Below are 24865 nucleotides of genomic sequence, written 5' to 3' on the forward strand. Positions count from 1 at the left end.
TGATGGTCAGTACTTCCAGGAGGCTGGGGAATAGACTAACTTGCTGGTGCAGGTCTTATGGCCTGCCCTGAGCCCCCCTCCAAAATAAAAGAAAATAAACTACAGAGATTTCCCTTTATTCAAGCACAGAATGCACTTGATAGAAACAAGGGCATACAATTTATGCTTAAAATTCTCTACAGAAACCTTGCATTCAAGGCAACAGATGTCAAGCAGAAGACAGCAGTGATAGCTTGCAGTCACTATTTTTCATGTCAACTCTTTTGGATTTAAACGCTATGGAACATTGACCATGGACCTGAGATTTTATTTGTTTAATTGGGAGATAAAAAGGTAAAGGTAAAGGGACCTCTGACCATTAGGGGTCCAGTCGTGACCGACTCTGGGGTTGCAGCGCTCATCTCACTTTCTTGGCCGAGGGAGCCGGTGTACAGCTTCCAGGTCATATGGCCAGCATGACTAAGCTGCTTCTGGCGAACCAGAGCAGCACACGGAAATGCCGTTTACCTTCCTGCCAGAGCGGTACCATTTAACTACTTGCACTTTGACGTGCTTTTGAAATGCTAGGTTGGCAGGAGCAGGGACCAAGCAATGGGAGCTCACCTCATTGTGGGGATTCGAACTGCCGTTCTGATCGACAAATCCTAGGCTCCCTCGGCCTAAACCACATTTAACCCAGTGTTTTTCAACCTTTTTTGGGCAAAGGCACACTTGTTTCATGAAAAAAATCACGAGGCACACCACCATTAGAAAATGTTAAAAAAATTAACTCTGTGCCTATATTGACTATATATATAAAGTAATTCTCTTGAATAGGAATCAAACAGGGCAGCTGTTTACCAGCTCCATCTGGTACGTAGGCTGAGACCCTATCTGCCTGCAGACTGTCTCGCCAGAGTGGTACATGCTCTGGTTATCTCCCGCTTGGACTACTGCAATGCGCTCTACGTGGGGCTACCTTTAAAGGTGACCCGGAAACTACAACTAATCCAGAATGTGGCAGCTAGACTGGTGACTGGGAGCGGCCGCCGAGACCATATAACACCGGTCTTGAAAGACCTACATTGGCTCCCAGTACGTTTCCGAGCACAATTCAAAGTGTTGGTGCTGACCTTTAAAGCCCTAAATGGCCTCGGTCCAGTATATCTGAAGGAGCGTCTCCTCCCCCATCGTTCTGCCCGGACACTGAGGTCCAGCTCCGAGGGCCTTCTGGCGGTTCCCTCACTGCGAGAGGCCAAGTTACAGGGAACCAGGCAGAGGGCCTTCTCGGTAGTGGCGCCCGCCCTGCGGAATGCCCTCCCATCAGATGTCAAAGCGATAAACAACTACCTGACATTCAAAAGACATCTGAAGGCAGCCCTGTTCAGGGAAGTTTTTAATATGTGACATTTTAGTGTATTTTTCATCTCTGTTGGAAGCCGCCCAGATTATTATTATTATTATTATTATTATTATTAAACACAAAGAAAGTATTTTATAATTACTTTATTATGAAATAGTAAGTAAACAGAAATATGAAAAATTATAAAATACTTTATTTTTAAATCTTTCGAATTTTCAATTTTTCCCACAGCACACCAGGCAACATCTCGCGGCACACTAGTGTGCCGCGGAACAGTGGTTGAAAAACACTGGTTTAACCCACAGTGCCACACGCGTCCCAATTGGGAGATAAATACTGCTAATAAAACCAGCAAGATAAACTCGCAAAGAAACTGGGGGTAGAGTTACAGAGGATCCCTATGTGGCTTCTAACCTGCTCATTTGTCCATATGGGATAACAAAATGTTGCCCATATGTTGTCTTGGGAGGCTAAGGAACCAGGGAAATTGTGCATTCTAAATTCACGATTCCTGGGTATTCTATAAATGCATTACCCATCTACACCACCCAGAAAATGGCTTGTTACATATGCTACAATTAAAAGAAAAGCCTGGGAGATTTGTATCTCTCTCCTTCAAAATGTGTAATATTTTGTATCCTGAAATATTTCAGCTGTTGGAGACTGTTAAAATCTCAGCTGTGGCTGCTCCACACAGCCCATAAAATTCCACTTCATTCAATCCAGTCTGGGCACTTACCTCCACAACGTAATCAGAAGCTCACCTCTTCAAGCTCCTCTTTTTAATACTCTCCAATGAATTTCTGTGTTTTACAGGGGCCCTGCTGCCTCAAAAACTATATACACTACACACCATTTGCCTTAAGTTAAATCACCTCACATGGATATGTTTATGTAAGACATAAGTTTTGTAAAGATTTCTTTTTATTCAGGTCTACTTTAGAAACTTGTGTACCATTGCTACACATTTTATTATTAAAAAAGTTTATAAAAATACAGATATATATACACACACATTAGTGTTCTTCATGCCTGTTCATTTGTGGAAAGGCTCTACCTTCCAGTAGACTCCCATCTTTAGAAAAAAGGGATGTTAAGCTATGCACAGCAAGATAGTCTTACCTAGAGTTCACATTAAAAACACAAAATCAAGTATCATCTCTACTGTAGTTCTAGAACATGATCAATACTTTCTTAAAAAGATATAATATTGTGGCTTTTTCCACTCATCGCTATAGATGCTAAACAGTATAGAGCACTTCATTAATATAGCAAGAGCCTATATTGTGTAGCATAATTCCTAGCTAGAGATGTAAACTCTTTAAACTTTTTGTCTTATACTGGTATCTGTAACCTGGAGTGTAATTGGGGGAAGCAAAACCCAGTTTCATTCATTTGTACAATTCTTAGTTTGTGTATATGTTTCATAGATTTACATTTTCAGAATTTAACCACAGAATTCATTCTTATCCACAGTACAGCATTATAAGCTAGTTCTCTTCTTACTCCCCACCCCACCCCAACCCCCACCCCCAAAAAAAAGAATGGAAAAAGGAAACCTGGTTCACAAATCAGCAGGTCTTCGACATTTTAGGCAGCATTTGATATATAATTGATGCATTGGAGCCATTGCCATGAACGGGACACAAAATACAAGTTAATTACAGAATGCAAACCATGATCTCTTACATGACCTAAAAGAATTGTACTCTCAAATCTGGTCTTGCATAAAGTTTTTTTTAAAAAAACCCAATCTATCTATATATAGCAGTGTTCCTGGCATCCTAGAAAAGTGAAGAAATACTGATAGATGGTAGGATGCATGCAGGTGTAAAGAATAAGCTCAAGTTGATAAATATTACTACTTCCAGTGACAATTATCTGAGCGGATCTGGATGGGAAAGGCAGTAAAAATAATACAAAAGGCAGAGGGATCAGAGGATGACAATGAATGGTGTTTCGCAGACACACAAGATCTAATAATTGAAGAGAGTATTGTCTGAGCATGTGCGAAGAGGGAGCCTGATCTACATTTCCTTTTTATCAATTACACGTACAACATGCATTGCAGAAAATAAATCCTGAGGAGAACGTGTGACACGGATACCACAGCAAATTATTAGTTTAAAAGAAGGATCAATAATATCTGCATTTTTAAAAGATCCTATGAGGGTCCAAAGGCTCTCAACCTCATCTACTTACAAGGGAATAGAAAATTGTCAGTGCTTTGTATTACTGATAAAAAGTTTTTTTAAAAAAACAGTCCAGTTTTTTGTAGCCTGGAAATAACAGTTACGTCGAATCCTCTTTTCTTCCTCTTGAGTGCTACACAATGAAGTCTATGTATCCCTTCCTCCCTGCCCGCCCCCCCAAAGCCTTCAATGGAAGCATCATCAGGGACTTCCATCACTGCTTTCTTCAAGGAGTGATTTCTCTGCAGGTGAAACAGATGCTCTTTATTGCCATCCACTCTGGGGAAGACTTGCCTGTAAGGAAAAGGGGGCTCCAGGTGTTCCTGGTGCAGGGGGATATGTAGTAAAACCATCTGGTTGGGATGCATAGTTCTCCAGAGCAGACGCAGTGTGTGCCTTAAACAAAACAAAACAAAACAAAACAAAACAAAACAAAACAAAACAAAACAAAACAAAACAAAACAGTATGTTTAAAAGAAGACCACAAGCAGGGCCCTTGCTCCTTTTAGTTTGTTTATATTTGCATACTTGGTTCTTAACCTATTTAGTCTATGCAAAATTTAGAATTTCTAAATAAGGATGATTACGGAAGATTGTTTTAAACTAATTTATTGGCAAACAAAACAATCTACATGTTTGAATAAATTTATTTTGCATTTTCAGACTCTCACAACCCTGAAAACATCGATTTCCTCGCCACTTACCTAGAATTTTAATTGGGTTGGATTGGTAGTTTTGCTATTAGCTGTCCTGCGCATGGGGTAAAGCAGGATATAAACGCTATGAAAGTAAATGAATGTTTCATGTGATGGATAAAACACACTGAGGCATAAATGACTGCAAGCATTACAGAGCTTGTAATAATCAGAGTTGTCACAAAATTGGTGTGTGTGTGTGTGTGGAATGCCACTTTCATTTTAATAGCATGCTTTATCCTCATGGTTATAGAAGAAACCTGTTAGAAGTGGCTAGTTAACCACAAAAGGCTCAAAAGACATCTGGATGGCACATCTGAGGCTGGGGACTAAGATTCTTGCAAGAGCCCTTCTGACTCCACTCTGCTAATATAAAATGAGCCCAGATTTTCCTTCCCTAGTTCCTATAATCTAGTACCCAAGTTCTGGTCTAACCAGAATAAAGCATGCATATACGTTTGCAGACATCTCCTTAACTGATTATCATTGTAGGCATTGGAACCTTTAGCATGGCGTTCTTGCAGTTTCCTTGTCCTTTGTTACCAATGTATAAAGTGCCTACGTCTTCCTTTTATGTTCTGTATTTACCTGCAGTAATGCAGACTGTGCAGCTGCACTGTGCTGAAGTTCCTGCAGGGAAGACTGTGTAGCACTCTGGGCAAGTCCAGGGATGCCAGGAAGAGAGAGGAGTCCAGGGAAAACTGTATTTCCAGGGGCCTGAAGCCCAGAAGTCAGGCTAAAAGAATCAGAGGTGGAACAAGTTCAACTTCAGGCACTGCGGCAACAGTTTAATATACAAAATTCCAAAGTGTATTATAGTGATTAGATTCTATGCTATGATCATAAGGTCGTATACAACTAAATAGTTGCATTAGTGCAAGGATTGGCACTAGCACAACAGGATGCTCCCTCCTCTTTCCCTGCACATCCCATACTTTCCCCAAATCTGCTCTGGGGGGTTGGGCAAACCCTCAGGACCAATTTAGGGGGAGAAGAGGTAGGGAAGAACATCTGATTGTGCAAGGAGAAAGCCTTGCTCGAACTGAATGTTCACCTTAGCACTATGTGGAACATAACTCTTACAATTTAAATACCGTATGCACAAATTTGTGTGCCCAAGCACTGAATAGACCAGTTATCATTTTGCCAAGAGGGACTTTGCATGTGGAAATTGTTTTGCCAATGTCTGATATTTGGAATTTGATTACCTCAGGCAACAGATATGTGTAAAATACAGCCCAGTGCCGTATTTGTGGTTCTTACTTTAGGACTTCTCTCAAAGAATCTAGTACAAATTTAAGAGCCATATATCCTCTAGCAGGAAGACATTCAGTACTTATCAAGTTAGTAGGGTAGGTTTAAAGGAAATTACAAACTTATAGACAGGTCTCTGCCCACGTTGAAAAATTTAGCCTGCAACACAGAGAGCTAAGAAACGGGGTATTCAAAACAAGTTATCAATACTTCATTATCCTTATGTTTAGAACTTCACATCCACCATTAAAGATAATCAACAATTTGCCAAAGAGACCCCCTGACCTCTTGGAGCAACAACGTACCCGGCCTGTGCAACCAGTGCAGAGTTGAAGTTTGAGCTAAAGGCCGAGGCAAACCCTGGCAGCACTGGAGCCGGAGATGGGGCTGTGGCAGCTGCCGGCAGTGGTGCAACTGCTGCTACTGTAGAAGATGCCTGGAGCCCAGGGAAAGAAGGGAGAGCAGGAGTGACAGAGGGAGTGTTAGAGACAGGGAAAGGAGGGAAGGATGAGCTGCATGAGCCTAGAGGTACTTGAGGAACAGAAAACAGCGAAGGGACGGCGCTGCACAAGTTAAGGGGGAATGGGGGAGCTGGAGCAGCCGCTGAAGCGATGAGCGTCGGGAGGGCACTGGTCGCAGAGCTCACATGGGGAGCAGGAATGCCTGATGTGGTCGTAGGTGGAATGGGCAAGAGAGACCCCGTTGGGGTAAGTGCTGGGTTGCCGGCAAAAGCAAAACTGCTGGCCAGGGAAGTGAATGGAGGAAGTGCGTTATATACTGGGGCTATAGGAGCAGATGAGCCATGCGGGGCGATGGAAGGAGAGCTGTTGAGAGAAGAGCTCAAGGAGGAGAGGCTAGAGAGTGCTGGATTCAGGGAACTGCCTGGCAAGGAACTAGTGGAGGTATATACATGGCCAAGTGCTGACAAGCCTGAAGTGCTATGAGAAGGTCCGGAAGAATGGGAAGGGCCTTTGAAACCTGAAATGGTAGGGCTGGTGGGCTCAGTTTTGACCAGCGCAGGAATTGCTGTGGCAGCTGGTGCGGATGAGGCCTGCTGTTCCGGATTAGCAGGACTTGGGCAATGGGCGTGAGCAGCTGAGGAAACACAACTGATGGGCATAATGGAGGACGGCCCTGTGGTTAAAGGGGACTGCGCTGGGGGTGTTGCGCTATTGTTAACCCCAGGCTGAGATGGAAGCCCTGGGAAAATGGACAGCCCTGAAGTGGAAGGGTGCTGGAGGGCAGAGGTAGCAGTTGGAGTGTAACATTTGTTACCGGACGAAGAGGGGGCTTCAGAATTCTGGCTGGCAAGGCCAGATAGAGAGGCAAGCTCAGCCGTCACAGCCGAAGGCAGCCCAGCCGAATTCATTATTGAGCTATCGTTTACAGACAGGAATCCCTTCAAGACCGACAGGAGTGGGTTGGGCAAGTTAAGTGGGCATGGCAGGCTAGTGGCAGGAGAACCAGCAATGGCGGACGGAAGGGGACTAGCTATCCCTTGAGGAGTAGGGGTCAAGGACAAAGGAAGGCCAGCAAAAGCAGATGACAATGAATTAGGGTTATTAGCTGAGGCAGTGACAGATGCGGCGGAAAAGGGCAGGCTGGCAAATGGTGTAGAAGCGGATGCAAAACCTTCGCTCGGGACAGGAGTGGCACATGGCGTGGAGAGCCCTTGCGGAGCTGCTGTGGCAGGCAGCACAGAAGCCAGCCCAGAAAAGGTTGAAGGGAGGGGAGCAGAGGTAGCACAATGAGCAGATGTGGCAGGAACACCAGGCAGCGAATGGGATTTGATGACAGTAGGGGTGGGAGTCGATGGCTGTGATGGGTGGACCGAAGAGATAACCTGCCCAGAGAAGGCAGGAAGGACAGGGGTGGACATGCTTATCCCTGGGATGGTTGGCGATGCAAGTGCCGACGAGTGGCTTATTGCCTTAACAGATGATGGGGTTGGGGCTGGAGTAGCAGCAGGGTTAGAACCATGAGGTGTAAAGAGATGATTCGTTTGTGTAGCAAAAGCTGGAAAGAAACAAAACCGGTAAGAATTCTTGGAAACTAGCAGAAATGTTTGTATTCAACATGAATGCATTGTAACACAGTTTACACAACAGCAAAATAAAAGATGCTACCACCGTAACTTGCAAGAAGTAAAATGGTATGCAAAATGAGACACAAAACACTAGCTCATTTATTGTTCTTTGCATTGTTAAAGAATAACTGTAGGACAAGCAAATATAAATACCAGTTTCACTTTCATATCCCATGATCGCTGCTGTCAGTTTAACTATATGGTTGTTTTAAAAATTAATGCCCGCCATTCATTTTAACCAAATATGATGTCCCTTTTTCTCCTATACATATAATAAATATTGGATAGGTTACCAGATGTGTTGCCAGACAACTAGAAAACAGGACTAGTACTGAGAAATAAGCCCTGCCCTTTTGTACTAGCTTAATTAGAAGAGAAAAATTATTCACAACACATTTTATTCTTGGTATCAGAAATAGCTGGATTTCAGCCTCTCTTAGTTTTAAAATTATATTTAGCCATCTTTTTTCTAAAAAATATTTTCAGAAATACAGGCAGAGTCTGCAAGGAGTTCTTATGTTTAGGAAGTCATCATGCCATAATATACATTGGCCCATCTATCTCCTGCTATTCCAGGTAGTGTCACCCAGCAATATATTGTCAGTGGTCCCTCATTTGTCTGTGTCTCCTGTTGCTGTACCTTCCGGTGTCTAGTTAGCCTTACATATCAGGACTAAAAGGAGGAATGCAAATGAGTACATTCATATACAACTTATTGATTTACTTTGGACCAGGGCTGGTGAACCTTTGGCCCTCCTGTTGTTGTACATCAGTCCCAGACAGCATGGCCAATGGTTAGGGATGCTGCGAGTTGTAGTCTAGTAGCATCTGGAGGGTCAAAGGTTCCCAAAACCTGCCTTAGGCATACAATGTACATTCTCTTACTTCAAAATCCTAGTTTTTCAAGACAAGGCTGGGGCAGACATAATACCACTCCTTATTAACTACTGTTAAGAAATTAGGAGGCAGTCTTAGGGCATAGCTGTCAACTTTCCCCTTTTCTTATTTCCTATTCGGAATAAGGGAATTTCCCTTAAAAAAAGGGAAACTTTGACAGCTATGCCTTTGGGACACTTGTGCTTCATTGAATCTCCTCCTCTCCCTGGAAATAGGTGTCCTCTCCACTTTCTGTAGTTAAGCAGAATTTGTCAGGACAGCAATTTTTGAGGATGAATGGCAGCAAATTTAATCTGAACACACTTTTTCAAGCAAGTTTTATCTTTCAATAAGAACAAAATGTGTGCTGTGAAGTGCTCTGGGATTATTTAGATGACGGGCAGATTATAAATATTTTAAATAGATGCGCAAACCTAATTTCAGTTACTAAATTCTACATAATACTATTGAAAATAGAATCGCTTGCAGAAGGCACTCAAAAGTCCTAAGTGGTCATGCTGCACTCGCAACACTTGAGAAATGTGGGAGTTTTAACAGGAAAGGAAAAACAATATTACATGGAAAAGCATAGTGGGGGTGAAGATAGGGAGCTGGCCATTAGTTCTGGGTAAAGGTGCTGCAGTAGTTGATAAGCAACTAGGTGATGAAACATACCTTTGACTAGTTCTGCTAAACAGGGAGAAAAAGCAAACAACTTCTCTTTCTTTATAGGAATCTTACTAAGCAATTGCAGCCATTGCTGTCACCAATGCTTTCCAATTTTCCTGCAAGGCTATGTCAAAAACGTTTTACATTAGTTGAAGTTTGCTTTGGTAGCATCAAAACTGCTGACATTCACTCTCTATTCCGGGCATGGAAACTCAATGTGCTCACTCATTTGGGGGGCGGGGGCTGTAAAAATGGAGACTTCAGTAGATTTGGCCATTATTTCAATTGTGTACCTTGTTATTTCTCTGCCAAATATGAGAATAGCAGTCATTCGCTTCTTTGGCAGTAAGTGAAATGCTATAGTACAGGCTGCCGTTCAGGTCGTAGGGAGCAGGTTCTGCCCCCACTAACCTGATGTTCCAGAGTCTTTTTTTGCACTACACTGTATGTTGAACAGTTACCACTGACTTCTGAGATAGCATGCAAAGCAGCACTGTGCCCCGAGCTCATGGAAGACTTGAGCTTCTACCACAGTAAAGGGCTTTGGGAATAACAAATGAAAGAGGAAGTAGCTTATATTACTGTCAGGAAGGTACATGTTTTATGCATGTTTTCCCCACCACCATCCCAATGTTTATTTCCTGTTAAACCAAAACTAATTAAGCTGAAATGAGGCTATTAGCATTTCCTGGGAAGGGAAGAAACTTGAAGCTCCTACCTAAATTAAATACAAGAAATTCAACTGGGTACTAGTTTTTTTGTCCCCTTGTGATAAACAAATACTTTTAACTTATGAGTTGAACTGTAAAAATCACCTCCTCCTCCCCCACCCTCAAATATTGCAAAATGTTAACACAATACTGCTTTAGGGTCCATGTTTATTGTCTGTTCCATTATGTATTTAGAATTCACTATTATCAATGAAGCTAAGTTCACTCACAGGGACCACCAAATTATACATAGAAACATAGGCTCTGAAGTGCTTCCATTATAATTATTCAACAGTGCTCAAAAGCAGATAATGATAGTAGCTTTTAATTAAATATTATTTCATCAAAATTTAGCAAGTCTAGACAACAGCAGTGAATTTTTTCGCATGCCAAAGTTTTATGTATCTAACAATTTGGGCTAAGAAAGGTACTTGTTTTTTCTGTACCTCAGCATGACATATACTTATGAATTTAGTGCTGGGTTTAGATATAACATCAGAAAAAGAATTTCTAAGCAACTGGTTAAAAAACCCCAACACTCAGGAACATAGTAAGTAGCTTACCTTAACATTTGCTGCTATTCAAATACAAATGGATTTATTTTTTAAAAAAAGCAGCATTCAGCAGAATTAATAATGTTTATCATCCTCACAAACACATGCATTTAAGTTTCTACAGCTACAGCTTGTCTCTGCAAGTGGACAGCTTACCTTGGCTTTGGGAAGATTTTGTCTGATTGGAAAGCTCTTCATTTTCTACATAAAGAACATAATTAATGAGGTGAAAACAGAATTCTTTTGATACTAAAGGTAAAGGTAAAGGGACCCCTGACCATTAGGTCCAGTTGTGACCGACTCTGGGGTTGCGGTGCTCATCTCGCTTTATTGGCCGAGGGAGCCGGCGTACAGCTTCCGGGTCATGTGGCCAGCATGACTAAGCCGCTTCTGGCGAACCAGAGCAGCACACGGAAACGCCATTTACCTTCCTGCCGGAGCAGTACCTATTTATCTACTTGCACTTTGACGTGCTTTTGAATTGCTAGGTTGGCAGGAGCAGGGACCGAGAAACGGGCGCTCACCCTGTTGCAGGGATTCGAACCGCCGACCTTCTGATCAGCAAGTCCTAGGTTCTGTGGTTTAACCCACAGTGCCACCCGCGTCCCTTCTTTTGATACTACCAAGCTGTTAAAAAAACAACTCCTTTTCATTGTTTTCATTTTAACAATCATCATGCCTTGAGAGATGGGAGGCCTTCCCCTCCACCCCAGGCCACTCCTCTCACTCCTGCCTACCTGTGACAGATAGACTACAAATCCCATCAGCCCCAGCCAGCGTGACCAATGGTCATGGATGATGGGAGCTGTAGTCCAACAACACTTGGAGGGTATTATGGTGGCTACCCCCTGCTCAAGCCCATTCTGAAGCAAATCTCTTCACACTTTCCACCCTGCAGAAACTATTACTGGGAGGGAGAGAGCCTGACAGTGACTTGCTAGTTGTCAAGAGCAGGCTTGCGGCCCAAGACATCGGCACAGACTCTCCCAGCTATTGGTGACGCTGGTGTGTAACCAGGACACACGGGGCTTTCGTAGGGTTCTTGCTTTACCTGTTCCTACATGACTAGAAGCATATGGTGGTGGAGCTGGCAAGCCTGGAGCTATGACATTGGCCAGTGGAACAAGACCAGCATTGTTGTAAGCACCTACGTAAAAGAAAACGGAAGGCAAACAAAGATGGTGTAATGAAGTTTCACAGGTCATCTCCAAACAGCATATCAGTAAACTCAATACTTTAAGGGCTGCCTTCTGCCATAAGTCCTTTCCTACCCTTGCTCCAGATATCACTGCCAATGAGTTATGATGGGCAGCTACCTAGAGCAGGCAGAAGCACATACTTCAGGAAGCATCCTCTCAAGAGAGATTCATCAGATCCCAACACTTTGTTGTTGTAAATGCCTGGCAGAGACACAGCTGTTCTGAAAGGCTTGTTCATTGCTTTCTTAACCCTGTTACGTTATTTTAGTAATGTTTACCTCCATGGCTGAGATACAGTGGTACCTCGCAAGACGAAATTAATTCGTTCTGCGAGTTTTTTTGTCATGCGATTTTTTCATCTTGCGAAGCACGGACTTTGGAAAAGCTTCAAAAATCACCAAAAACCTCAAAAAAGGCTACCACGCCGCGTGCTATGAGTTGCTCCTCGAAGTCAAGTCGCAACTGCACCCCCTGAATGCACGGTTTTAAGAAAAAGGAAACAAACTTGCAAGACAAAGGAAACAAACTTGCAAGACGTTTTCGTCTTGCGAAGCAAGCCCATAGGGAAATTCGTCTTGCGAAGCAACTCAAAAAACGAAAAACTCTTTCGTCTTGCAAGTTTTTCGTCTTACGAGGCATTCGTCTTGCGAGGTACCACTGTATCTGATAATATTTTAAGTTGATACTCTTTCTTTTCTTTTCTTTTCTTTTTTACTTCCGGTATGATGTGCTCTTACGTAAACCTTGAATTGGCTTTCTGAAAGAAGGCAGTTGTTTTAAATGAAGAAATAAATATAGCAAGTTGTTTGAACGGTTGAAACTGCATGTGGAATATCACCTTACACTGAATTCTCAAACAATCACAGAATCCTGAGCTTTCAATGCTAAACTAGTTAATTTAAAAGGTTACATCAACTCCCCACCCCCTGCAAAAAAAATCCTGAGCTTTCAGCATTCCTTTAACAGATTAAAGTGTCATTAAGTATTCAGCTGAAATTCCCCACATTTAAGATTAGAAACTATGTAAAGGCAGGTATGAGGTGTCAAACACTAGCAGCAAAGTGAATTTCTGCTGTCCCACCCAAGTGTCCAAACCCCGCAAGCAACTGAACCCCAATATTTCAGAAATCTCATTTTTCTTTCACTGCTCCTGATTTTTCAAAAAACACACAAAGCAGGAACTATTCTTTCAGTTTAATTACTCATTAAGAGTCAATAAAGTATGCATAAGGGATTGTTTTAGGGTGGGTAGGAAGAAGAAATGAGTAGGAGAATCAGCTCCAAGAATCAGCAGCTATAGAATTATCTATGGAAAATTGTTTTGAGCTGCAAACATCACAACTGAAGGACATTAACAAGTTGGACAAAATTCAGAGGAGAGCTATGAAAGTCATTGAATTTTACTCCATCATGCAAATAGTGTAAACAGTAAGAGAGCCGAAGCATATATTTAAGAAAATAACTGAGGGTATTGCCCATAGAGAATGTGAACATTCTTCCACAGTATAAAGGGGAAATGATCACAGAAAACAAACAGGAATGATGGGCTTACTTGGTGCAATGGTTGCATGTGGTCGACAAGGAGGGATAGGATAAGGAACAGGCTTGTGTGGATTGTATGTTGCTGGGGCCTAAACAAGAGGGACAAGAGTTTGTCAAAACTGAACATTTACACATTAATCTATTGCAAAGGCAACGGTAAATCCCCCCCTCATTTTGTAGCAGAAATTATATATTGCTTTTTCACTACTGAAATATTTCGAAGGGAGGTGGCATTTTGCTCAGTTCTCAAAATTCCAGCTGACCATTTTCACAGGCTTTCTTACTTGGTTTCGACTTCTGCATTGGAAGCCTACTGCCTACACTGCAGTTTGCCTTTAACATGGCCCAATAACCAGTAAGTGATATGACTTACCTGCTTTTAAACTCTACGGTGGAAAACCGTCTCTCAGATACATTTGAGACTTCTTGAGCCACTACCCTTCTGCTATGAACAAAACAACTGAACTCATGAATTTCTGATCTTGCCAAATGTAGGGAAGAGCTGCACCTTAGAAACAGATCACATGCTTTGGATGCAAAAGGTCTAAGATTCAACTCTTTTTGCAATCTTCAGGTAGGACTGGGAAAGATTCCTGTCTGAAACTCTTGAGGGCCAGTACCAGTCACTGCAGACAGAACTGAACTACCGTATTTTTCGCCCTAGAGGACGCACCTAGTTTTTTTTGGGTGGGGGGATAAAGAAAAAAAAACATCCCCCCCCAGCCGCGGCTTCAGCACGCCCCGCGCTCCAGGCAGCAGGCTGCGGATGTCTGCCTGAAGCGCAGGGGGTTCTGCTGCAGCGCGCCCCACGCTCCGGGCAGCAGGCTGCTATCCGCAGCCTAAGGAGCCCTGCGGGAACTCCTGCGGGCTCCCCAGGCTTGCTGATAGCTTCCTGAAGCCTGGAGAGCGAGAGGGGTCGGTTTGCACCGACCCCTCTCGCTCTCCAAGCTTTAGCGAAAGCCTGCATTCGCCCCATAGGACGCACACAGATTTCCCCTTCATTTTTGGAGGGGAAAAACTGCGTCCTATAGGGCAAAAAATACGGTAGCTGGGCCAGTAATCCAAGAAAGTCTCTGCTCGTTTTTTTCCTGGAATGTCCTCTTCTTCCACCACACAATTCAGGATGGTCCCCTAACCTCCAAAGGAGCATTTTCAGGGGGCGACCAGGGAAGAAGTAGTCAGCTTATGCCAACTTTGTGACATTCGTTCAGCTATGGATACAATGCACTATCACTAATTCTTCTCCTTCACTGCATTCAAACAGTATTTGGAAACTTATCTTTACCACCTCCTTTGCTCCTTCCTCCTTTCTTAAAAAAACACCAAACTTTACATTGTAAACATGCAGAAGTTATTCTTTTAAACTATGTTTATTACGGTCCCTTTTTGTTTTTCCACCATTTTCACCCTGCTGTTACTTATCACCCAAATAACTCTATTCTGTTTTCAACAACAGGAGCAACCCCAATAATGAAGCTTATAAAAATGTAATTTTGTAAACCTACTGGTTTGGATGGTCCAAGGATACGAGCTGCTATTCCCTTGCCTTCATTAGTGTAGTCTTCATTCTCCTTTTTGACAGGTGACCCCTGGAAAAAAGGAGGACCCACTATTAAAGACCAAGCTCTCTACTGTGTGGAAAGCAAATGTGGGTTACAGAAAGCACAGGGACATTTGTAAGAGACAGATATAGATGGATAGATAGATAGGATATACTTAGAGTAGCTCTAACTGTCTATCTATCACCCATTATCAGGAAAACGTCCCCACTGAACCATGAAAGACAGCTTCACCAGAATAAATTAAGATTTTTTGTGACATTTAAGCAACTAAGGCTAGAATTCTATACATTCACTTAGAAGTAAACCCGCTGAATACAGTAGAACATTTCTGAGTAAACATGCTCTCAGAGTGAAGTTTCAGGCCACACGTTCTAAGGCAATGGTTTCAACCAGGGTCCTGTGGAACCCTTAGGTTCCAAAAACATCCCTCAGGGGGTCCACAAAACTTTACAATAAAAATGTTGATGCAACCTGGAGTACTCTGATCATGCAGGGTTCCAGGTTGCAAGGATGCCTTGATGTACACAGCTAAAAGTGCAACAGGCCCTTTCCCATAGCCACTTGCCTTTTAAGAAAGCAGACACAAGTGGGAGGTGCTACTGGTCCTGGCCAATGCAGAGGGCATGGCACTGCTCCCCCTTTGCATGGTGGGAGAATATATGTGCAATTCTTCTCAAGAGAACTACTATTGGAGTGATTTCGGGGTTTTCTGCTTTTAACAGGAACTGGATATTTTCTTCTTTAAAACCAATTATTCCAAGTAAAGGTAAAGGTAAAGGGACCCCTGACCATTAGGTCCAGTCGTGGCCGATTCTGGGGTTGCGGTGCTCATCTCACTTTACTGGCTGAGGGAGCTGGCGTGCAGCTTCCAGGTCATGTGCCCAGCATGACTAAGCCACTTCTGGCGAACCAGAGCAGCGCACGGAAATGCGGTTTACCTTCCCGCCGGAGCGGTACCTATTTATCTACTTGCACTTTGACATGCTTTCAAACTGCTAGGTTGGCAGGAGCAGGGACTGAGCAATGGGAGCTCACCCTGTTGCAGGGATTCGAACTCCTGACCTTCTGATCAGCAAGTCCTAGGCTCTGTGGTTTAACCCACAGCGCCACCCGCTTCCAAGTAGAATTTAGTACTTCCAAGTAGAATATGATTCTCTGTAATTAGGCCTGTTTGTTGTTGTTGTTTAACTAAAGAGAAACAAATTAGGAATTACGTTATCTTTTTAACAAAATGTTTTTATTATTTGCCCAATACTGATGAAGACAGGCTTGCTGTTATTCTTTCATTTTTGTGGGCAATTTATTGCAGCAGTGCTACTTTTATATTCCACCACCAATCCCCAAACTGAAAATGACAAGTATATTCAGTAAGATCATACTGGGAAAATTCCATTTATGCGGCTGGGCTTTCCTTTTGGGTAAGGGTTTCCTGGAATCATGCCACAGGAAGATATCATAGCGTGAGGTGCTTTGCACCCTGCTTTGGAAGCCTGCAATATAAACAAAACAAAGGGCAGCATTAGATTCCAACACAACTATACTGAGTGGTGGCAAAATAGCCTACTTTATGAATACACAAGAATGGGTGTAAAGGTAAAGCTATCATATTCCAAGGGTACCATGAACATTTCAGTACAGCCCAGATGGCTTGTTCTCGCAAGCCACTGCCTCTTCATTCCCCTTCTCTAAGGCCTGATAATTCCCTTAGAGCAGAGCTGGGTGATGGTGGCCCAGTGGATATACCCCAGCGGAACATCTTTTTGCACCAGGGACTGGGATTAGCATAGTCCTTACGTGGAAATCCTACACTAAGCATGGGCCTTCGCCCTGGCGGAAAGGTCATGTGGTGCAGCAGTTTCATATTAGAGATTTTGAAGAGATGTTCTGCCATGCTCTGGAAACACCTTAAGCTTTTTGCAGCTGTTTGCTTTGAATTATCTTAAACATGAGAATTTATCATTTGACTTTCCTATTATTACAGCAATGTATTGCATTCCAGATTATAATAGGCTGTGTTTGTGACTAGGTAAATCATAAACTTGGCCCAAAGGTTCAATTCCTACTCATCAAGGGACCAGTCAATGAAATGCCTCATAGAGCTACCTCATACTTGTTTGTGCAACTGAAGTAGTGCATCTTTTAAAATCCACAGACAGATCTAAAACGAAGAACCACAGCCCCATAGTGGCAGCAGAGCAAACTGACAATACAAGGGCAAATTATACATTCAGGGGAGAATGCAGAACTTGCAGAGAAAGTCTCCATTTCTCCATAGACTCAATCTCTTTGATATGTACAATATCATGCAATGTCCTGAAAACCTCCAAAACTATGCATTTTGTCCCTATGTGCTTCAAAGTTTTCATGAATGCAGCCGTGTGGTAATACCTGTTCAAGAATTCTCCTGCATCTCTTCTTCTCAGACATGCTAGTTCTGAAGAGATCTTCAATAAGGCGGTAATTCTGAGCATCAATAATATTGCTATAAAACAAAGCACTATGTTTAGAAACTGTTAGCAGCTCTCATGCATACAGTCATAGTATTTATCAGAGCTTGTTGTGCTACTTAATATTCCACAGCACCATAATCATAACAACAAAGCTAATTTGAACAGAAAGGAGATGGACCAGTACTATACAAATATATACACACACACAGTGCAAGAAAATACCCTCCCCCCCACCCCAGTCACAGCCCATGAGGTCAAGGATCTTAACCATTCAAGCCTCCATCAAACCAAAACACCAAGAGGACATATGCTAGTACTAACAGTAACAGTCTGCATAGAATGCTAATCAACAGCCAATACTTACGAAGCCAACAGTTCTAGTGCAATAAGCTTGTCTTTGCTAAAAGTGAAGCAGTTCAGGATGTTAACCACTTTTGCTGCAGAAACAGCTACCATTTTCTAGAAAGGAAAGAAAAGAAAGTTTCAGCAATCCCTATTCACGTACATTAGTTGCAGGCTCACATGTCTGCATTAAGGGTTGTTTTTTTTTACAATCAATGGTATACAAATTGTATGAAGAAAAAAAAGATCATTGAGTTTTTGGCAACCAACAAATGGATCAGAGTGCACAGACTAATCAAAGGTAACTGGTGTGGTGACCATCCTGATGTTGTGCTGCAACTCCCATCACTCCCAGCCTGCATAAGCAATGATCAGGGGGGACTGGAACTGCAGCCTCCAGATGATGGGACTAAATGCTGGCTACCTGGGTACAGACTAATGCTTCAACAGCTTGCTGAACAAGGCTTCTGTTCATAACGACAGCATGAAAAGACAGCAGAGAATCTGAAAGTCACCTAGGTCTAACCACTACACTGTAGCAGAACAGACAATTTACAATTATGTTATTTCCAGCTGTAGGCCCCACAGCACACATAAGCTACCACCAGACTGCACATGAGATCACAACAAAGGTTGCATCGCTTTGGCAACAGGACTTCCCCTTCCTCCCCACTGCGTATCCCATTCTCTGCAAAATTTTTCCACTTGCCTGCAACTCCCTCACTCCTCTCAAATCCAGAGAAGTTGGCGGACACAGGGGGGAGGTGTGGAAGGGAAAACCCTCTGGATACAAGCCAGAGTACAGTGATGCCTCGCAAGACGAAAGAGTTTTCCGTTTTTTGAGTCGTTTTTTTCCCTATGGGCTTGCTTCGCAAGACGAAACGTCTTGCGAGCTCTTGCGAGTTTGTTTCCTTTTTCTTAAAGCCGCTAAGCCGTTAATAGCCGCTAATAGCCGTGCTTCGCAAGACGAAAAAACCTCAAGACGAAGAGACTCGCGGAACGGATTAATTTCTTCTTGCGAGGCACCACTGTATTTGAAACCTTCAATATTGACCAAGCTAGTCTTTACAAAGAAGGGAGAATAGGATGGAATACGCAGCATTGGCTGAACAGGGAGACTAAATGGCCCCCCAAAAAGTGAGCATGTCAGAATCATGCACAATCAGGATTTGAAGTCATCTTTAAGGACTGTGGTGATAAAACGAGTGAGCAGTCCAATCCAAACCTGCTGCTGAAAACCAAGTAAATGCTACTATGGCTATAAGACCAGAGAAATGCAATTCAACAAAATCTACTGCTTCAATGAAAAAACTTACATGTTGCAATGCCTTCATTGCTTTTAACTGTGGTTCAGCCCAAGAAAAGTACCTCAGTAATTCAACAATCTGCAACGAAAGAAATCCGACAGTTCATCACTCATGTAAAAACTGTCACTGAACAAATGCACACATTTGTACATCACTTGTAGCTAGAAGTAAAAAGGTTTTCTCAGAAACTTTTGTGGAATGGTTTTTGTTGATTCTTTAATAGCTGTGAACCAGTTTGACGAAATTTAAATCTAAAATAGTACCACACAATTAAACATTTTTAGAAACAGAATTTCAAAGTTATCCAAATCTTGAATCTGTTTAATAAGCTATTTTTTTGTAATTGAAATCTGAATGCAGATGCAGCTACATTCATGGCAGCATCTACCTTGTTGTAAGGCCGTATTTCTCAAACAGTGGACCTCAGATGCTACAGCCTGCCCAATGCTTCTTCACTTGTCTGCCTATCCTGTCCCCTAGCTATCCCACAGCCTTTTGGTTGAACCAGTGCCAGCATCAGTGACTCCTTGCATATTGCAAGGTGGCTGGGAGACAAACATTTTGGGCAGTTGGGGGGGGGCAGGAGGCGGAGGAAAAGAAGATCTCCATCCTCTGAGGGAAAAGGGCTAGAGGAGTTATGGAAGGAAATCAGAAAGTGATATATTTATTAATTCTTATTATTAATAATAAACTGAAAATAGAAAGAAAGGGGAGAATAGAAGAAAGCTGTAATAGCAGGAAGCAGTGAATCTAACAGGAACATTTAGGAATAATGAACGAAATTGTCAGTTAGGAGGGAATAAGGTACAAACGTAAAAGGAGAAGAAATTACAGAAAATGAGTAAAGATATTTTAAGAGGCATTGGGGGGGGGGAATATGAAAGAAAAAGACTTCTCCATTTAGAGTCTCTGAATCGGCAGATTCTACCTAAAACTTCACGGTACTATGACTTGAGGAAAGCTGATCATCTGAGCTCCTTGATGAAAAGAAAACTGTGGTAAAGAATTTAGCAATTTCCATAGGTGGATTAGATAACTGTAGAAACCACCAAAGTCAGTAACTGACAGCTGCTCAGAAACTGACTCCATCTTGTGACTGGCTCTGCCCTGCACCACCATTTTGTGACTGGTGGACTTCAGTAATTTCCAGCTGTCTCAAGTGGGCATTGTGGGTACAGAGTCTGAGAACCCCTGGTGTAAGGATCCGGTCCCACTACTGGAGCATAAAATTCACCCATACTCAGCAGAGCACAGAATAAGGCTTCATAAATATACTATTTTCTTGCTTCACAGGATAGGGCCCTAAATTGGAGGGGGAAACTCAACATTTACACTCTTCTCACTCTGCCAAGCTGATTGGAAAAACAAGGCACCTTTAGCAGAATTATTCATGCTGCAGCACAGAGATCAGGAAGCTCCAATTGTTGTTCAGCTCCCAACACCCAAGAGTTCCAGCCAACATGGCCAACTACCAAAGACGAAGGGAGTTGCAATCTAACAACATTTGAAGAGCCCCTGCTATAGTGACAGTTGCCTTGTCATACTTTCCAGCTCTTTGCACAGCTTATTCGTTCTTCAGCATTACCTGTTCACTAGAAAAGTATCCATGTACATATTCAATAGCTTTCAATTTGTATTCCATTAACACAGCCTATGAAACACAAAAAACCATAGGTTAGTTTGCAAAACTATAGTAATGAAGGCGTAAAACTATCGGAAATCAAGAGCATATAGCAAGGGCGGCACACTTTAGGCCCAGGCCTTCTCTGTAGCTTCCTTGGATACGTCTGCCTGGCTGGAATGTGTACTTAGACTTTGATAATGCCTTTGGCTTCCCTAGATTACATTGTGTGTGTGTGTAAACCTTTTATGTTTGCATGGCTTAAATGTAACCCAGTGCACAAAATAAGAATCAGTCAGTTGCTCTGTGCACTCCCCCCCCCCCACTTCCACCCAGTTTTGTCTCTGGCCCTGCCCACGAAAAGTACGTGGTGCCTGGAGGTTTGACCATAAGAAAATGGAAAAGGTATTCATTCCTGCTAAAGATTCTGCAATGCTACCATACTTAGTATGAAATAAGTCCTATCAAAAATGAGGCTTCTGTTTCACTAAAGTATCTTTAGAAACAACACTGGCCCTGCTCAAAGTAGGCCTACTGAAGTTAATGGACATGACTATCTTAGGTTCATTAATTTCAAGTGTTCTACTCAGAGTAGGGCTTTGTTGAGTAACAAAATGTAAGGGAAAACAAAGCAGTGGTGGGATGTGTGAAGCCACACAATGACCAATGGGTTCTTGTTAAAATCCTGGGTTTTATTACTGGTTTTATAAGAAGGCACATTATATGCCATTTAAATGTTATATGTTAAAGACACAGAACTCCTGTAACAGAATATAGAAGACATATTTGCACAATATTAAGTTTCTTCCCTAGACTAATGTTTTTACAATTTTTACAGTTGAGCTGTTCTGTTATATTGGTTTAATCACTAATTACCTTTCTAATTTCATCAAGCACCATCTCAAATGCTTTTTTATCCATCTTGCTTTCTTCAAGATGTAACCCTTTGTCAGTTCCAGACACTCTTTATTGCAGAATTGCCTTCTGTTGAAAAAACACAAATAAAATAAAATGTGAATTCCTGCCCACACTGTGCACCTCACTGATCATGAAGTTCATCACTAAGTCTAGAATGGGGAATTGTTAACATTGAGAGAGCCTTAACTTCTGAAATATCTGCATCAAAGGTAATTCCAAAACTCTTTATTCATTCTCTCATTGAAGCCATATTTACTAGCCCCAATGTGGAAAAATGGCATGTTACTGTCCTCAAGCTCAAGGTAATACATAATGTCCTCAAACAGTTACAAAATGAGCAGCCTTCCGTCATAAAAGAACTTACCCAAGCCTTCTCAAATGTAACAGCAGTTCCTTTGAACTCACTCAGACGCACAACACAGAATCTGCATGATGCTGATTGGCAGCAAGGCCAGCAGCTATATTTTATTTATTTTAACATTACTGCACTGCCAATGTCGCTCCATGGAGCCCTCAGGACATCCATTTCTAGGTAGAATCCAAAAGACAGAAAAAACAGAACTCAGTAGAAGCTAACACCTCCTAAAGGAAGTTTATTTAATATGCTGAGCATTCTTGCGACATGTCGTGTTGTCAAATGCTGTGACATACTATCCAACTTTCCATAAAACAGATCTACATTTAAGCCTCTCTCTTAGTAAATTCTGAACCTTTAAAGGCAAGCAATTAGGACATGTGAATAAAACATATTTTCTAGTATTTTAAAAGAAATCCTGAATTCTAGAGAACAGTTTCAAAGAGTACTATAACTTGGACCAAAAAGGGTCTTACATGTGCAGAATGATGCTTCTCTTGATACAAGGGAAGTTGCCGCCAAATTCTGTGAGTACCCTGAGCCCCACCCACTTCTTGCCATTTCATAAGGTCCTTAAACCCTTAGGGGCTTTTTGGCATTGCAGGGAGCAATATCTATGAAAGCCCCGTTGTGCAAGTGAGGGTCTCCTCACACTTCTTTGGATCCAACCTGAAACATTTTTTCCAAAAACCCTCTATTTGTCTCTTTTTTAAAAAAGGAAAGCATAGATCTAGGGTGCTCATATTTATGGAATTTTGTATCCAACCAGTGGTAAAGATAAGGCATTTGACATTATGTTATAATGTAGCTAGGGCACATAGCTAAACCATTTCTTCTGTTAAAAGTTTTACCTACAGCCCAATCCAAAAATGGCTCCGATCGAAGCCCGTGGAATTTATTCCTGACTAAGCGATCACAGAACTCCAGTCTCATAACACAATTCTGTCTATGGAAAAGTACCGTAAGTCCCAATTCAATGAGGCTTACTTCCAGGCAAACAGAGCTTTGGTATACTGTACTGTATCTTGTGATCGCTGGTAAAGGCTGAAAACCTTATCACCTTCAATCCCTCCCAGCTTACCAAGGCTTGATGCCCTTCCACAATGCCCCACTTATCTCTGTAACTGGGCTGAGTAACTGAAGAGGGATCATGTGCAGCGCTCCACATCCCCTGCAATGTCTCATTAGAGATATGGGTGACCATCCTCAACACTGGGGGTGGGATTTCCCCTGACACTCCAGAGATGTTTTGTGGCAGGCTGAACAGGGTTGAGGACATCCTTGCTGAAGTCCATGCTTGTGCAGCAGTGTTTGTATAAAATAACATGCAATTTTCTATTTGCTTTGTGTACTGAACGCACAAATTGTTTTTATCACATTTGAATGGAATTCTACAAAGCCAATGGTGATATTCAAAACTCCTGAGGCTAATGTAGAGTGTGGGTCATCAATATCCAGACATTCAGGGAGTAAGTAAAATCTGCCCATTCTGCTACTTCAATCTCCTCCCTCACGACTTTACACTTTCTTCTATCATCATAAACACAACATCCAATCTGTTCCAGCATGATACTCATTGCAGCCCAGTTTGATTCAACCATTCTCACTAAAACCATTTCAGTATTCCACCTCCAAAATAACTGGCACATCCAAACACAACCAGGAGTGAACACACACTAGTATAACCTGAGCCACTCTGTGGGCAAATCACCAAGCTTCTTTGGCACACCTGCTTCAAGTGATCGTCTCTGTGATGAACTACTAACTGATACTGCCTAGCAGAATCCTCTAATGCTTCTTTCCGTAGGGCAAGGATGGGAAACCTGTTATCCTCCAGCTTCATGTTCCAGCAGCAGCAGCCAGCAAAGGCAACAACCAGGAACAAGACCAGTCCTAGTCCTACTATTTCCAGGGGTCCAGAAGTTCCCCATATGGGATACAGAAGTCCCTCTGATGACCTAAATGAAAAATTGCCCTCGTCACCAGCCCAGCACCAACAGCTTCTGCATTGTGGGCTTTAAACAGACGGTTATGCTAAAGGTTGCCATTCAGGGCACAGGGCCTCCCCTCAGTTCAGTCCAGGGGGACTTGCTTTCGAATAAACCTGAACAAAACCTCGTGCTCACACACGTATCGCGTTTGCTGTGACTAGAATCCCGCTGAGTTCATAGGGGTTTAACTCCATTCCGAGGGGGCTCGCACGACGGGTTCCGGATTAACCAAGAACTCGAAGGGCGACCCTGGTCACGCTTACTCGGCACGAAGTCCCATAGGACTTAGCGGCGTTTACCCCCGGGAAACACGTGCTTCAGGGCTGCAGCTCTGACCAAGGGAAGCGGCTCCGGGAGTCCGCGCCCCGCGTCGCTTCCAGGCTGCAGCACCCGAAGCCGGCGGCGCAGGCAGGCCCGAAGCCCTCCTCGCCAATTAGGGACGGCTCGGGGCCGCTTCCAGCCCCGCCTTCCCCGCACCCCTCCAGCCGGTGCTCGGCTTACCATCCGCGGCGGCCCGGCAGGCGTGCGAGGAGCGGCCCCTGGCCGGCGTCAAGGCAACCCGCGCGCAACCCCCAGCCGCCCCCACCGCGCGGAGCCAAACTTCGCGACTCGTCGCCTCCTGATGTCATCACCAGCCAGGCACCGCCATAAGAGGCCTTCCTCCCGCCCCTCCGTTCGGAGTGGATGCCGGGAAGGAGGAGACGCACCTGCTCCTGGAGTCAGCCCCGCCCACCCCTTTCCCTCAGGAGGCTATTAAGAGGCGGCCGCGTCTTATGAGGACTCAGAGCTCTGTGCTCAGCGAGGCTTATGGGCTCCCTGGGGGCAATGTTAGAAGCTGAGATAGGAAAACTAGGAGCTCAGTGGCACCTTAAACCTAAGTTATGGGCGCAACAACGGAATGGCTAGGCGCGCTTTTTTATAACAAGAACACAAAGTTGAAAATGAATGTACTGCAGCTAAAATATGAGATTCATTTTTCACATGGTCTAGTAGTCCATGGGTAGGCAAACTAAGGCCCCCGGGGCTGGATCCGGACCAATCGCCTTCTAAATCTGGCCCGCGGATGGTCCAGGAATCATTGTGTTTTTACATGAGTAGAATGTGTGCTTTTATTTAAAATGCATCTCTGGGTTATTTGTGAGGCTTAGGGATTTGTTCATTCCCTCACCCCCAAATATAGTCCGGCCCCCCACAAAGTCT

At 43.1% G+C, this 24865-nt stretch overlaps 1 protein-coding gene across 2 annotated transcripts; it reads right to left on the minus strand.

The window, feature by feature from the left end:
- Positions 1–2248: 2248 nt before the first annotated feature.
- Positions 2249–24351, minus strand: PROSER1 (proline and serine rich 1). Of its 2 annotated transcripts, XM_083741079.1 has the most exons (15): positions 24167–24351; positions 21684–21847; positions 21278–21385; positions 20366–20431; positions 18790–18858; positions 17496–17590; positions 17070–17163; positions 16061–16171; positions 14625–14708; positions 13130–13208; positions 11430–11525; positions 10535–10579; positions 5789–7499; positions 4818–4965; positions 2249–3930 (listed from the first exon to the last, which is right to left on the minus strand). In XM_083741079.1, exons 3-15 carry the CDS (start codon positions 21320–21322, stop codon positions 3799–3801), a joined length of 2775 nt encoding a protein of 924 aa, XP_083597205.1. In that variant the 5' UTR covers positions 21323–21385; positions 21684–21847; positions 24167–24351; the 3' UTR covers positions 2249–3798. The 2 variants fall into 2 exon arrangements, with proteins under 2 accessions (XP_083597205.1, XP_083597206.1); XM_083741080.1 differs by lacking the exon at positions 21684–21847 and having other exon boundaries at positions 24167–24288.
- Between the last annotated feature and the right edge of the window lie 514 nt (positions 24352–24865).

This window comes from Podarcis gaigeae (genome assembly GCF_964106915.1).
Source record: "Podarcis gaigeae genome assembly, chromosome: 1".
NCBI classification, from domain to species: domain Eukaryota; kingdom Metazoa; phylum Chordata; class Lepidosauria; order Squamata; family Lacertidae; genus Podarcis; species Podarcis gaigeae.